Source organism: Mirounga leonina, unplaced genomic scaffold (assembly GCF_011800145.1).
Source record: "Mirounga leonina isolate KUSES-001 unplaced genomic scaffold, KU_Mleo_1.0 Mir_91, whole genome shotgun sequence".
Classification (NCBI taxonomy): Eukaryota; Metazoa; Chordata; class Mammalia; order Carnivora; family Phocidae; genus Mirounga; species Mirounga leonina.
In genome coordinates this window covers 18,269,846-18,286,025 of record NW_023270839.1, presented here as the reverse complement: position 1 = coordinate 18,286,025, position 16,180 = coordinate 18,269,846, and the positions used below count along the sequence as shown (strand labels likewise).

General features: G+C 39.5%; 1 protein-coding gene across 1 annotated transcript in view; it reads right to left on the bottom strand.

Annotated features, from left to right (window-relative positions):
- The window catches only part of CHP1 (calcineurin like EF-hand protein 1), a 43,502-nt gene that overhangs the window by 9,600 nt on the left and 17,722 nt on the right, over positions 1-16,180 (bottom strand). Inside the window, exons 3-4 of the mRNA XM_034994826.1 lie at positions 14,123-14,203; positions 10,598-10,725 (exon numbers count right to left, since the gene is read on the bottom strand). Of these exons, the coding sequence (XP_034850717.1) occupies positions 10,598-10,725; positions 14,123-14,203 (209 nt within the window). The remainder of the gene's footprint in view (positions 1-10,597; positions 10,726-14,122; positions 14,204-16,180) is intronic.

The window sequence follows — 16,180 nt, the reverse complement described above, 5'->3', positions numbered from 1 at the left end:
CACCCCTAACCACTTTCTCACCTCACCTTATCCTTTTCCTTCACAAGACTTGCCACAATCATAAAGTTTTTCTTCAACTGTCATTTCTTTTTCTTCTTGTTTTTTTTTTTAAGTAGGCTCCACGCCCAGAGTGGAGCCCAACACGGGGCTTGAACTCATGACCCTGAGATCTAGACCTGAGCTGAGATCAAGAGTTGGGACACTTAACTAACTGAGCAACCCAGGCACCCCCATCTGTCATTTTCCATGTAGTCTGTTTCTCTTATTAGATCGTAAGCTCTATGAAAGCAAAGACCTTATCTGATTTATGCATCATTGTATCATGGGACTAAATTAGTGCCTGGCATACAGTAGTTGCTCAAACATTTGCTTAATGAAAGACCAAATGAATGATCTCAGTCAAATCTTTACCTTTTGATCACTGATTCTTCTTTAAAAAAAGTGGGGGGGTAAAATTTACCATTTTGACTCTTTTACAATGTACAAAGTTTCACGTGGTTGTATAACCACCACCAACAACCATCTCCCGAACTTTTTCATCTTCCCCATGAAACTCTGACCCACTAAACAGTAATTCCCCATTTCCCCCAATCTCTAGTCCCTGACAACTTTCTATGAATTTGGGCTACTCTAGGAACCTCATATAAGAAGAATCAAACAATATTTATCCTTTTGTCTGACTTACTATTTTTTTAGTATCATCCATGTGCATGTAGCAGAATCTCCTTCTTTGAGGTCAAATAATGTTCTACACTGTATGTATATAACGCATTTTGTGTATCCTTTCATCTTTCAATGGACATTTGGGTTGCCTCTACCTCTTCGCTGTTGTGAATATGCTGTTCACTGTTTCTTCTTGGCTACTCTCCCTAACTCCACTTTACAATATTCCTCATCCTCCAAATAAAAGAGCTTCATGCAGACTCCTTATTTCCTGCATCACTCATTATGTGTTATAAAAAACTTCAGGGGCGCCTGGGTGGCTCAGCTGGTTAAGGATCTGCCTTCGGCTCAGGTCGTGGTCGTGGGATCCTGGCGCGCGTGGGGGTGGGGGTGGGTAGTCCCTGCTCAGCACGGAGTCTACTTCTCCCTCTGCCCCTCTCTCCTCTTCCTGCTCATGCTCTCGCTCTCTCAAATAAATTAAAAAAAAAATTTTTTTTTTTTTTAAATAATGAAGAGGGTTTGTTTTTTTGTTAAAGATTTTATTTGACAGAGACAGAAACAGTGAGAGAGGGAACACAAGCAGGGGGAGTGGGAGAGGGAGAAGCAGGCTCTCCGCAGAGCAGGGAGCCTGATGCGGGGCTCGATCCCAGGACCCTGGGATCATGACCTGAGCTGAAGGCAGACGCTTAACGACTGAGCCACCCAGGCGCCCCTCAAATAAATAAAAAATCTTAAAAAAAAACTTCTATCATTTAAGAAGACAATTAGAACATCAACAGGGAAGCTTATAGACCTCTCTCCCTTACCACACCTTAAACCACCGTAAGGTGCGTGGTATCTTTCATATAAGACATTATAACCTTACTGATCCGAAGCGGAGAGCAATTAGGAACCATTCCTCGGAGACAAACAGATCAGTAGTACCATGTATCCTTGGGCCTGTGCCTACAGAGGTACAGTTCAGCCCTGGTGGCTGCCCTTAACACTTTCACTGCAGCATGAAAAAGAAATAGGATCAAGTGTGCTCTCACAGTTCCTATTCTATGTAAAAGATGGTTCATAATCAAATTTGGTTCTAGAAACTCATTTTTTTTTTTTAAGATTTTATTTATTTATTTAATTAACAGAGAGAGAGACACACAGCGAGAGAGGGAACACAAGCAGGGGGAGTGGGAGAGGGAGAAGCAGGCTTCCCGCCGAGTGGGGAACCCGATGTGGGGCTCGATCCCAGGACCCTGGGATCATGACCTGAGCCAAAGGCAGTTGCTTAACCAACTGAGCCACCCAGGTGTCCCTAGAAACTCATATTTTTAAGCAGATAAATGTGGAAGGTAAATGTATTTTAGTGGCAAATATGTTGTTACATGTACAATGTTCAATTGCTCTTAGTCTACACCAAAAGGTGCTGTCTTGCTGCTTCTTTAGCTCTGTGGGAAATTCAGAGAAAACCAACAAACAGAAGTAGACATACAAGACTCCTCCTGTAGCTTTGGTTTCATCGATCTAATCACACAAACGTGATCCCAACAGATAGACTGCAACAGTATTCTAATTGGTTTTCAGCTCTCTGTAACAGTTGGTCTGAGAGCCAAGACTAAAGTAATGGAAAAACTATGTATAACGTGCACAGTACTTTGCTATTATTCTATCTCATTCTAAAGTTTGCCATTTCTGGGGATGCCTGGCTGGCTCATTTGATAGAGCATGTAACTCTTGGTCTCAGGGTTATGAGTTCAAGCCCCACATTGGGTGTAGAGCCTACAAAAGAAAAGAAAAGAAAAGAAAAGAAAAGGAAGGGAAGGGAAGGGAAGGGAAAGGGAAGGGAAGGGAAAGGAAAGGGAAGGAAAAGGAAAGGGAAAGGGAAGAAGGAAGGAAAGTTAGTTCACCATTTCTGTGGCATTCAAACCTTCTTCCTTCCTAACAGACTCTCATCCACAGCTGTCTGTCTCTGTCCCATCAGATATGAACAGGGAAACAACACAGCCTAGTTGCTGATGAAAGCCATCATGTGACCACAAGGAGTCAGGCCTCTGGATGAAGCACATCCTAAGGATGGCAGAGCAGAGCAATAGAAAAAAACCAAAATTAACTCTGACACTTGCCTCACCTGATTTGTAAAGTGAGATAAAATACTTTCTTATTGTTGAATCCAGATGAGTCAGCTAAAGGAATCCTAACTGATACACCAAGTAACTACCAAATCTGTTTGGAATGTTTTCCTCAAGGTCAGTGTGAATTAATGTACTTAGACCATAGCAATTTACAAAGGAAATGAACTACAAAGAAAAGACTAATCCACGTGTTGCATAAAATATCTGGATCAAGCCATGGGAATACAAAGCTAAAGAAGTATAATTTTTTTTTCTTTTCTTACTATTAACTGCTTGCTGATTTGAAAGGTCTATAATGCAGGAATTTTAAAAAACCACAAGGGGTTCAATTTGTTTTACCTACTAGTTTTCCTTTTTTTCTATTGGGGTAAAATACACATAGAATTTACCATCTTAACCTTTTTTTTTTTTTTTTAAGATTTTATTTATTTATTTGACAGAGACAGAGTGAGAGAGGAACACAAGCAGGGGAAGTGGGAGAGGGAGAAGCAGGCTTCCCGCGGAACAGGGAGCCCTATGTGGGGCTCGATCCCAGGACCCTGGGATCATGACCTGAGCCGAAGGCAGACGCTTAACAACTGAGCCACCCAGGCGCCCCCCATCTTAACCATTTTTTAAGTGTACAGTTCAGTGGCAATAAATACATTGACATTGTTATACCATCATCACCACCATCCATCCCTAGAACTCTCTTCATCTTGTAAAACTGAATCTCTATACCTATTAAATAATAACTCCCCATTCTCCTCTCCCCCTATCCCTGGCAATCACCATTATATATTCTGTTGATTTTGACTACCTCTAAGTACCCATATCAGTGGAATGAATCATACACTATTTGTCTTTTTGTGACTGGCATCATGTCCTCAAGGTTCATCCGTATTGTAGAATATTGCAATTTCCTTCCTTTTTAAGGCTAAATAATATTCCATTCAATGTATATAGCACATTTTTGCTTATCCACTCGTTTATGGATGGACGCTTGAATTGCTTTCTCATTTTAGCTATTATGAATAAAACTGCTAAGAATGTGGCTATAGCAAATCTCTTCAAGACCCTGCTTTCAATTCTTTTGGAAACATACAGAGAAGTGGAAGTCTGAGTCATGGTAGTTCCATTTTTAATTTATGAGGAACCACCATACTGTTTTCCACAGTGGTTATACCACTTTGCATTCCCACCAACAATGCACGAGGATTCCAATTTCCCTACATCCTTAACAACACTTGTTATTTTGTTTTTTTAAAGATTTTATTTATTTACTTGAGAGAGAGAAAGTGAGAGACAGAGCACAAGCGGAGGGAGAGGGGCCAAGGGAGAGGGAGAAGCAGACTTCCTGCTGAGCAGGGGGCCCGACACAGGCTCGATCCCAGAACCCTGAGGTCATGACTCCAGCCAGACAGATGCCCAACCGACTGAGCCACCCAGGCGCCCTTATTTTCCGTTTGTTTTTTTATAGTAGCCATCATAATGGGTGTAGGGTAGTATCTCGTTGTAGTTTTGATTTGCATTTCCCTAATAATTACTGACGTTCAGCACCTTTTCATGTGCTTGTGGGCCATCTGTTTGTTTTCTCTGGAAAAATGTCTATTCAAGTCCCTTGCCCATTTCTGAATTGGGTTGTTTTTGTTGTTTTAGGAGTTCTCTATATATTCTGGGTATTAAGCCCTTATCAGATATATGATCCGCCAATATTTTCTCCCATTCTGCGGGTTGTCTTTGTACTTTGTATTGTCTTTTGAAACAAGAACACATTTTATTTTCATGAAGTCCAACTACTTGATTTTTAATTATGTCACCTGTGCCTTTGGTGTCACAGCTAAGAAATCACTGCCAAATGCAATGTCACGAAGGTTTTGTCCTATGTTTTGTTCTAAGAGTATTATTGTTTTAGGCCTTACATTTAGGTCCTTGATCCATTTTGAATTAGTCTGTGTCTATAGTGTTAGGTCATGGTCCGAATTAACCCTTTTGCATCTGGATATCCAGTTTTCTCAGCACCATTTGTTAAAAAGGCTGTCTGTTCTCTTTCTATTGAATAGTCTTGGCACTCTTGTCAAAAATCAATTGACCCAGGACGCTTGGGTGGATCAGTTGGTTAAGTGTCTGCCTTCAGCTCAGCTCATGACCGCAGGGTCCTAGGATCAAGCCCTGTATAAGGTTCCCTGCTCAGTGGGGAGTCTGCTTCTCCCTCTCTGTCTGCCCTAACCCCCACCCCCGCTTGTGTTCTGTCTCAAATAAATAAAAAATAAATAAAATCTTAAAAAAAAAAAAAGCATTCTACTAGATGTCCTTTTCTTCTTGACCAGGAATTACCTGTAATTCCTATGTAAATATCTTGTTAAAAAAATTCTTCCAGGGGCCCCTGGGTGGCTCAGTGGAACAGCATCTGACTCTTGATTTGGGCTCAGGTCATGATCTCGGGGTCGTGGGATTGAGCCTCTTTCCAGGCTCCACAGAGCCTGAGTATGGAGTCTGTTTGTCCTTTTCCCTTTGCTCTTCCCCCTGCTTGCACGTGTGCTCACTCTCTCTCTCTAAAATAATTAAAATCTGGGACGTCTGGGTGGCTCAGTCAGTTAAGCCACTGCCTTCAGCTCAGGTCATGATTCCAAGGTTCTGGAATCGAGTCCTGCATCAGGCTCCTTACTCAGCGGGGAGCCTGCTTCTCCCTCTAGGCCTGCTGCTCCCCCTGCTTGCTCAGTCTCTCGGTCTCTGACAAATAAATAAAATCTTTAAAATAAATAAACTGATTAAAATCTTAAAAAAAAATCTTCCTTCTGGGGCACCTGGGGGACTCAGTCCATTAAGCACCCGACTCTTGATTTTGGCTCAGGTCATGATCTCAGGGTCGTGAGATGGAGCCCTGAGTAGAGCTGTGTGCGTCTCGGGTAGTCTGCTTTTCTCCCTCTCCCTCTGCCCCTCCCTGCAACTCATGTACACGCGTGCACTCTCTCTAAAATAACTAAATAAAATCTTTAAAGAAAATGGTTAAGATGAAAAATTTTAGGGCAACTCTCTCGGGTCCCCTCCCTCTTTGGGAGCTTTGTACTATCACTCCATAAACTTTGCTTTGCTGCCCACCAAAAATTTTTTTAAAAAAGATAAGTTTTGGGTGCCTGGGTGGCTCAGATGGTTAAGCGTCTGCCTTCAGCTCAGGTCATGATCCTGGGGTCCTGGGATCGAGTCCCGCATCGGGCTCCCTGCTAGGCGGGGAGCCTGCTTCTCCCTCTGCCTCTGCCTCTCTCTCTCTCTCTCTGACTCTCATGAATAAATAAATTAAAAAAACATTAAAAAAAAAAAAAGATAAGTTTTATGTTATGTGTTTTTTACTATAATAATAATAAAAAAAATCTTCCTTATGATAATGATTTATGGTTTTCAGTGCCTCAAACTTCCAGGTACTTTCTTATAAATGTGCTTTTGTCTATCTCTGGGATCCAAAATCAAATATGGTTCCTAAAATGTATTCTCTTTAGCATAGAGTGGGATTACCATTATTCTCATTCTAAAGGATACATTTCTGTTCCTGTGGCCTGATATTACATGACCCTGAGGTGAGGGTAAAGGTGCTGCAAGCCAGGCAGTCATGGTGTACAGTGGGTGCATCTTAGATTTATCCCTTAGGTCTTGTTCAAACATGGACCCAAATGCAGCACTCTAGTATATCCCTTACAGCACTCATTTTATTAGATTTAGTCCAACTCTTTGCAGCCTATCATTATCTCTTTTGGTTCTGATTCTGTGGTGTCTTGTATTCACTATGCCTCCAAGTTTACAGTCAACCAGAAACTTGATATATTTACTTATTACAGCTTCAACGAAAGCCACTGATGAAAAGAAAAACAAAAAGCTAAAGGAGCCCCGCAACATACCACTGGGAACCTCTGTCTGGTCTAACACAAATTCATACCTTTTGGGTGTTCTAACCTACTGCTCCACTGTATACAACAAGATACTGAGAAAGACTTTATTAAATGTTTTTCTGAAAACTATTTTATGTCAACAAATGCCATGAAAGAAATATGCAAAGAGAAGCACATGAATGTATTTCTCTATTGCTTTCTCCAATGTACTGTTGGCCGTTTTTTGGTTTACTTTTTATTTTGGAGTAGAGATTCACAGGAAGTTACCAAAAAAAATACATAGGAAGGTCCCATATACCCCTCACCAGTCTTCCCTGGTGGTTAATATCTTGCATAACTGTAATATACCATCAAAATCAGGAAATCGACAGTGGTACAATTCAAAGCTTATTCAGATTTCACTGTGTGTTTCTGTGTAAGCACACACATGTGTGTATAGTTCTAAGCAATTTTACCACCTATGTAGTTTTGTGTCACCACCACCACGTTCAAGATACAGAGCTGTTTGAAACAGACTCATAAATACAGAGAACAAAATCGTGGCTGTCAGAAGGGAGATGGGTGAAATGAGCAAAACAGGTGAAGGGGATCAAGAAGAACTTCTAGTTATAAAATAAATTATTCACAGGGATGTAAGGATGTAAAGTACAGCACAGGGAAAATGATCCGTAATAACTGTAATAACTTTGTATGGTGATGGATGGTAACTACACTTACCATGGTGAGCATTTCATAATGTATATAAATGTCAAATAGCTATGTGGTACACCCAGAACTACTATATTGTATGTCAACTATACTTCAATAATAATAATAATAATGATAATAATTTTAAAAAGATACAGAGCTGTTCCACAGCCTCCAATGTTACATCCTGTTATTTAATAAATAATTGGGATGCCTGGGTGGCTCAGTTGGTTAAGCGTCCAACTCTTGGTTTCAGCTCAGGTGATGACTCTGGGTCCTGAGATGGGACCCCGCATCAGGTTCTGCACTTAGTAGGGAGCCTGTTTGGGGATTCTCTCCCTCTGCCCCTCCCCCTGCTTGTGGGCACATGCATGCGTGCACACACTCTCTCTCTCTCTCTCAAATAAATAAATAAATCTTTAAATAAAATAAATAACAAAGAAGCACATCTATTACTCTCACAAAGTTGCATTAATACTTTGGCAATTGGGGCGCCTGGGTGGCTCAGTTGGTTAAGCGACTGCCTTCGGCTCAGGTCATGATCCCTGAGTCCCAGGATCAAGTCCTGCATCGGGCTCTCCGCTCGGTGGGGAGTCTGCTTCTCCCTCTGACCCATTCCCCTCTCATGCTCTCTCTCACACTCTCAAATAAATAAATAAATAAATAAAATCTTTTAAAAAAAATACTTTGGCAATTGTATTTTGATATAATTGGTTTCCTTTATAATCCTATGTATTTGATTTTATGCTTTCAAAGTATTCTGAGAGGCGCCTGGATGGCTGTCGTTAAGCGTCTGCCTTCGGCTCAGGTCATGGTCCCAGGGTCCTGGGATCGAGCCCCGCATCGGGCTCCCTGCTCGGTGGGAGGCCTGCTTCTCCCTTTCCCTCTCCCCCTGCTTGTGTTCCCTCTCTTGCTCTCTCTCTGTCAAATAAATAAATTAAAAAAAAAAAAAAGGATTCTGAGATGGGGTCAGTAGGATTCACTAGACTGCCAAAGGAATTCATGACTTAAAACAAGTAGAGGGCGCCTGGATGGCTCAGTTGGTTAAGCGACTGCCTTCGGCTCAGGTCATGATTCTGGAGTCCTGGGATCGAGTCCCGCGTCGGGCTCCCTGCTCGGCAGGGAGTCTGCTTCTCCCTCTGACCCTCACCCCTCTCATGCTCTCTCTCTCTATCTCATTCTCTCTCTCAAATAAATAAATAAAAAATCTTAAAAAAACCACAAAAAAACAAGTAGAGTCCCCCCTACCCTCAAAAGTAGAGCCCATGCTAGAGAAGGAATTCAGGTAACAGGTATGATTTGGTCTGATGACCTTTAAAGTCTCCTCTAATCCTGGATTAGAAAAGCAAGCATAGTTTCATTCTGTGCTTTCATAACAGCACAGAACGTCTCTTAATGGTCTTCTCCTTAACCAACTCACTTGATTCACCGATTCTCTCCCTCCCTTTGCAAATCGTTCCAACTGATGTGGTGGCACACTGCGTACTCGTAGCTAATGGGCAACACCTAAGTGTCTACTCCACCAGCTGCATTGGATGTTCACCAAGAGTCAGGTGTATACACTGCCCTACAAGCTATTTGTATTGTTAATAAGAACTATATATAATTAATAAACAATGAAACATGTACGTGAAAACAAAGTTACTGTTTCGTGAAATTTAGATCGATTACTTCTGAAAGACTCAAAATTAAGTTACTGGAAAAAGAAAACAAACACCTGCTGCTAACATAAAGTGTGGCAGAATAAGTGTAAGAGATTGAGGAAAAATGTAAACAACAGAAAGATTCTATTTTTGGAATGCTTTACGAGTATCTTTAAGCTCTTTTTCCACTTAAAAGAAACTGCAACCAGAAACCTCAGATTATACATTATAAATGTGCTCTGTATAAAAAGTTACACGACTCCCATAAGCAGACTTTTATGAAAACAGATAAAACCCAAAAACTCTTAGTCCCACACCAAAAGATTGGACAGTGAATGTGTTTTTAAATATTTTAAGGTAAATTAAAAAAAAATGAAATCTTGCCGTCTGCAACGATGTGGATCGAACTAGAGGGTGTCAAGCTAAGTGAAATAAGTCAATCAGAGAAAGGCAATTATCATATGATCTCACTCATATGCAGAATTTAAGAAACAAAACAGAGGATCATAGGGAAAGAGAGGAAAAAAAAAATAAAACAAGATGAAATCAGAGAGGGAGATAAACCTTAAGAGATTCTTAATCATAGGAAACAAACTGAGGGTTCCTGGAGGGGAGGATGGGGTAACTGGACATTAAGGAGGGCACTTAATGTGATGTAATGAGCACTGGGTATTATAAGACTGATGAATCACTGACTTCTACCTCTGAAACCAATAATACATTATATGTTAATTAATTGAATTTAAATAAATATTTTAAGGTAAAATAAAATATTAAACCCTGTATCCTCTTCTGTGATTCTATGCTATACCTGGCTTTTTCAATTATTATTTAAGCCCTGGTCTGACAACATTGAGTAAGAAAATTTCTATTATGCTAATGTCAGAATCAGGCAAACTTGGCTTCGAAGACCTCTCTGTATACCACTGTGCACTCTTGCAACAGAAGCCTGGGCTCAATCAATGCAATACAATTTCCATTTCCATTTCAACTTGTGTTGGAATGAAAAGAGAAATTCAATTTCAATTTCTGGAGAAGCATTGTAAGGGATTGGGCAATCCCATACATGAATCAACAAGGGCAGAGGGAAATCTAACAAACAGCCAAGGAAAGGAGGCAAGAGGCATGGGGACAAAAGTTAAATCTTGCACTAAGCCAGCTGTCTAAGCCTACTTGAGTCACATCCAGTATCCATCAAATTCTAAGATCAGTTGAGACTGCCATTCTTCCTTAAACATGGGTCTAGGTCTTATTCACTGTTGTTGCTCTAGCATTCACCGCACTGCCTGGTGCACGGTAAGCATTCTATGAATTTTAAGGATAATATTAGCAGCTAAGTTCTTATTGCCAGGTACTTCACATACTTTAACTCATTTAATCATCACAACATCCTTATGCGAAACCCCTTAACATCCCATTTTACACAAGAGGAAACCAAGGCCCAAAGATTTTAAATAATTTGCCCAAAGTCACATGGCTAAAAAGCAGCAGAGCTGGGATCCGAACCCAGTCCGTATAATTAATCACTATGCTCTTGTAAATACTTGCTCAATGAATGAATGAGTAAATAAATGATTTGTAAATGCAAATAAAAGCAAATATTTTAAGCCAGAAAATTTTATCTCCTTACAGTGCAGTTTGTTGCTTCGGCTATTGAGTGGTTCTGGTCCATTCACATCTTTGCTCTTTTCGTTATCCTCAATAGGTCGAAAATGAGCCAAAGTTCTCATGAATCCACGGAAGTTTACCTGGTCCTCTCTGATTGGGAAACAGAATAAACAGAACACCATCTCAATCAGGGTGATTCTTTCTTATGAATCCAATATATTGGCAACAGTTTTAGCTAGAGTGGCCTGAAAGTCCATTTAATGAGGTCTTTCCCCATATGCACGATTCTTTAGGACTCATAAAATACCTTCATTAAGCATCACCCCCACCTTGTGAGGTAGGTATTATTTTTCCCACATTATAAATGATTAATCAGACTTAGAGAGGTAACAGAACTCAGCAGAGTTACCTACTCAAGTTCCTTGTAGCTCTTTTCCCAAAAGGGATTTCAAGTAGCACTAGGGCTACACTATCAGGCAAGCCAGCACTTGAAATCACTGCTTCAAACTCTGTAACAAGCAGTAAAAATTAGCTGTCAACCCAATGACTTCCCAGCCCACCTCTCATGTTTCGCCTGCACTCACATACACCTAGTGATATTTTAAGGTTGAATTATACTATGGAAATGCAGCTTTTAAAATAAATATTTTGCTATAAAAGCAATAAATACATTTTTGGAAATTTGGGGGGGAAAGTAGAAAGAAAATACCACTCCTAGCTCTAGCAATTACTATTACTGTTAATATCTTTTCTTTTATTCATTTTTCTATGCTTTTTGGATAATTGTGAACATACTGCATACACAATTTCCTATCCTGCTTTTTTAAACTTTTAAGCATGTCTTCAATCAATATAAACACTTTGAAACATTTTAAATGTCTGCAAAATAATTGTGTTACTTATTATGATTTTATTATCCCCTCACAATTGGATAGATTTCTCATGATCATAATGTTGGGAAGACTCTTATATAAACCTTTTCTGGTACTTAAGACTAGAAAAAATCTTTCTATTGTGCCACAGGCAAATCAGTAACCCTGTGAAAGATATTTCTAAAACTTGAATGAACAACATACTTCAAAGAATAACCAGTGTGACATAGTTATTTATCTATGGCAATCATGGAAAGAACAAGTTGCGTGGTTCCTGTGACTACCTAAAAGTAGATTCCAGTCTTTTATTGCACCACTGAATCGTTGTGCTATGTCAGGTCTCTTAATGCCAGGCAGACACACACATCAGACTTTCTAAGGGTGGATTTCAAAAGCTAGCTCATGAGCCCACTGTACTCAAAAGAATGACTGTTAGTTTTTCAAGTTAGGTTGCTAATGGAGCAGTAGATCTGAGGAATCAAGTAATGTGGAATAAGATTTGAGTCATATGCCAGAACAACAGATTAATGAGTACAAATATTACTGCCATTGGTCTGAGTAAAAGGAAACTAAATATCAATGCTCCACTTTCAAATCTCATTAAAAAAAAATTCCACTTGCAGAAGACTAGATAGAGAAGAAACAAAAAACCCAGAAACTCAATATCTGTATCTTATTAGAGTAAGAAGCAGAAGTGCAGCTTGCCGAGAGCTTAGTAGTGTAGCCCAGTGCAGGCCTCAGCTTCCTCATGTACACCTGCCTAGTGTCCTCAGCAGAACATTGCATAGGACAGCAGGTGACACTGCAGTCAAAACCGCTTCCCACAAACTGCTTTTTCTAATAACCAACGGTTACTACGGAATTCTGAAAAAAATGTTGGCAAAATGACTCTACTGGGTTTACTTTTCATTGCAAAGGTTTGGATACAAAGCATAGATGTGTAAGTTATCTCCGAACAGGGTCAATGCTCTGCATGGGCTAAGGAGGAAGTAGGAAAAAAACGCAAGATTTCAGCACAAAAACCACACCTGAAACAAACAGGGCAGTTCACGGAGAGAAAAAGGAGAAAATGAAGATGGGGGGCAGGAGATTCCTCATGGTCAACACGAATCTGAAGAGAGCAGGTCTGTTTGATTCAATTCCTATCTTCACACAAACTAGCTGCTAGTCTTCCGCCTCTGTCACTCAGCTTTACTGAATGCCCAAATTCTCAACTTGCAAATTCTTTTGCTCTCAGTTTAGAGTTCTAAAATTTCCTCTTTCCATTTTATCTGATAATATCTTCACTGACATTTAGTCTCATTATTAAGAAATTGGCAACCACTGAACTTTTTAAAGTCTTTGGGTCATACAGTAAGTCAAAGGAACCAGGAAGAAACTGTTGAAGAGATTACTTAAAATAATATAACATAATAAAGCTTTATTCAGAAAAAGGTACCTAATCAAATTGATAAATATTTACTCAGTACTCTGAAGTCAGTGTATTAGGTAGTGAAGCATATCAAAAGCCTAGTTCTACATTAGACAAACCCAAGTCTATTGACAAACTGTGTGTGTGGTGGAGGGGACTGTATCCTTAGCCAATGTTGTAAAAGAAAAATAAAGGCTGTGGAAATGTTCCACATTAAAGGAGGCCAAAGAAACATGACAACTGACCCAGCCTGGATCCTGTACTGGACAGGGGGAAAGTGCTATAAAGGAGATTAAAACAGGAATATGATTGATATATTAGAATAAAATAGACAATGGGAGAAACAGGTGAAGGTGGTCAAAGGGTACAAACTTCCAGTTATAAGATGAGTAAGTTCTGGGGATGTCATGTACAGCATGACAGACTATAGGTAACAATATTGTGTTGTATATTTCAAAGTTGCTAAGAGAATGGATTATAAAATTTCTCATCATACAAAAACAGTAACTATGTAAGGTGATAAATACATTAACCTTACTGTGATAATCACAATATGTACATACATAAAACCACTGTGCTGTATACCTTAAACTTACACAATATGACAATTATTTCTCAATAAAGCAGGAAAAAATAAAATACATAATATTTTACATTAGTATTACAGCAGCTGATAGGTGTTGTAGGTGTAAATTACACAAAAGATTTCAAAGACTTAATATTAAGAAGAATGTAATATATTAGTAATTTAAATATATTGATTATATATTAAATGATAATATTTTAAATACATTAGATAAATAAAATATATATATTGACAGGGTTAACTTGTTTTTTACTTTTTTTATGTGGGTACTAGAAAATTTATAATCCTGTATATGATGATTAAATTTCATTGGCTGGAACACAAGGAGACAGAGAGCACATGCCAATGAGGCAAAAGGTTAACAATGTAACAATAGATGCATCCAGGTGAAAGAAATACAGGAATTCTTTGTATTATTTTCAATTTTAGCAACTTTTCTATAAACCTGAAATTATTTCCAAATAAAAGTTTTAAAAAATTTTAGTTTTACATTAAAGCTAAACAGAGATTAAAGACAGAATTTTGAAAATAGGCTCATATACCTATTTGAAGAGATATTCTAGATACGACCAAGTTAAGGATGCCCAATATAATCAGGAGGATCGTGGTTTAAAATGACCCAACCAATAACATTCCAGATTTGCCTCAGAAAGGAAGCCAACAACTGCAGGGACTCACCCCTCTGGAAAGAAGGCATTGATAATCCGGTCCCCCAATGGGTTGATGGCAAGTTCTGGAATTCGCTGGAAATCTTCTCGGCTGCCAAGAGAATCACCTTGAGTTAGAGACTACTGGCCCTTAGCAGAAACTCATTCAGTCATGCAAGAGTACAACCTAGCAAGAATATTACCTCGTGGAATTTACTTCTGTGGCAAATTATACCAAATAACTGCAAAGAATAGCACTTTAGCAGCTGCCAAGTGTTTCCTGCACCAACTCAGGAGTGGAAGAAGCCAGATTTGACTATGCCACATTCCAGTGAATTCAGCACACAAGTTACGTCAATAAAACAACTAACAAGCAAATACTGAGCTGTCCCTGTAAATCATTCTTTGAACATTACCATTTTGTACTTAGTTATTAAGTTTGGAGAGTGAACAGCAATGCAAACTATCAACACCACAGAGCCTGTATATAGTAGCAAAAATCCTGTACCCTTGGTAAGATCTACAACACCTATGAAATGCAAGGAATTCTTAAGGCAATGTCCAAGGAAAGAATAAAAGTGTGACAACTAATTGATTTCCATCCTTCCTTGCTCTGATTCTGGCCTTTTCTCCATTTGCCTTCCATAGACTCAGACCACAGAAGTATTTAAGCCTTGAACGTGGCAAGAGCAGTCATCCTCTCACAACTTGGAAGTTATGCTGAAATGAATATTATTAGTCACCATTCATTGTACACACATCATGTGCCGCTCTGGGTATACACATTATCTCATTTCTTCAGGCCAACATTTTATCTGTACCCTTTTCAAGTTGAGGAAACTGAGAGTCAGTGAGATAAAGTAACTTGCCCAGTGCTATGAGCTAGTAAGTGGCACAACTCGGATTTAAATCTAAATTTAAATTTAAGTCACAGCACATGTTCTTTTTTCTAAAAAAAAAAAACAAAAAACCCCCACATTTCTGGGGCGCTTGGCTGGCCCAGTCGGTGGGGAGCATGACTCTTGAGTTTGAGGCCCATGTTGGGTGTAGAGATTACTTAAAAAGAAAATCTTAATAAATAAAATAAAATGGAATGAAATAGAATAGAATAGAATGATTAAAAAACACAGGGCGCTTGGGTGGCTCAGTCAGTTAAGCGTCTGCCTTCGGCTCGGGTCATGATCCCAGGGTCCTGGGATTGAGTCCCACATCAGGCTCCCTGTTCTACAGGGAGCCTGCTTCTCCCTCTGCCTCTGCCTCTCTCTTTCTCTCTCTCTCTCTCTGTCTTTCATGAATAAATAAATAAAATCATAAAAAAAAAATCCACACACTTCTTGGGGTGCCTGGGTGGCCGAGTTGGTTAAGCATCGAACTTCAGGTCAGGCTATGATCCCAGGGTTGAGGGATCCAGCTGCACCAGGCTCTACACTCAGCAGGGAGTCTCCTCCAGGTTCGATCCCTCTCCCTCGCCAACCTCCCTTGCTCTCTCTCTTTCACTCTCTCAAATAAATAAATAGATAAAATCTTTTTAAAAAATTATTCATTTATTTTAGAAAGAGAGCGAGAACACAAGCAGGGGGAGGGGCCGAGGAAGAAGCAGACTCCCCACTAAGCAGGGAGCTCAACTATGGGCTCAATCCCAGGACCCTGGGATCACACCCTGAGCTGAAGGCAGATGCTCAGCCAACTGAGCCACCCAGGTGCCCCAATAAATAAATAAATAAACAGACACACACACACACTTACTTCTTTCCCATATTAAACATTCTGAAAGAAAGATGCTCTCCCAAAAAATATTCAAAAAGTGTTTTCTAAAAACTTCTTAGTTTATATTCTGTGCCAAGAATATAAAGCTGTCTATAACATATCTGTGCTGTACTCCTCAAAAATATGAATGTCATGAAGGACAGAGGAAGGCAGAGGATTGTTCCAGATCATAGGAGACTAAAAGACATACAACTGAACTCAATAATGATCTAGGCTAGGAATTACATTGCTACAAAGGACATTACTGAGCCAATAGGTAAAAATGGAACACAGGCCATACAGAATATGGAATTATATAATAGTACTATAACAAAACGAAATT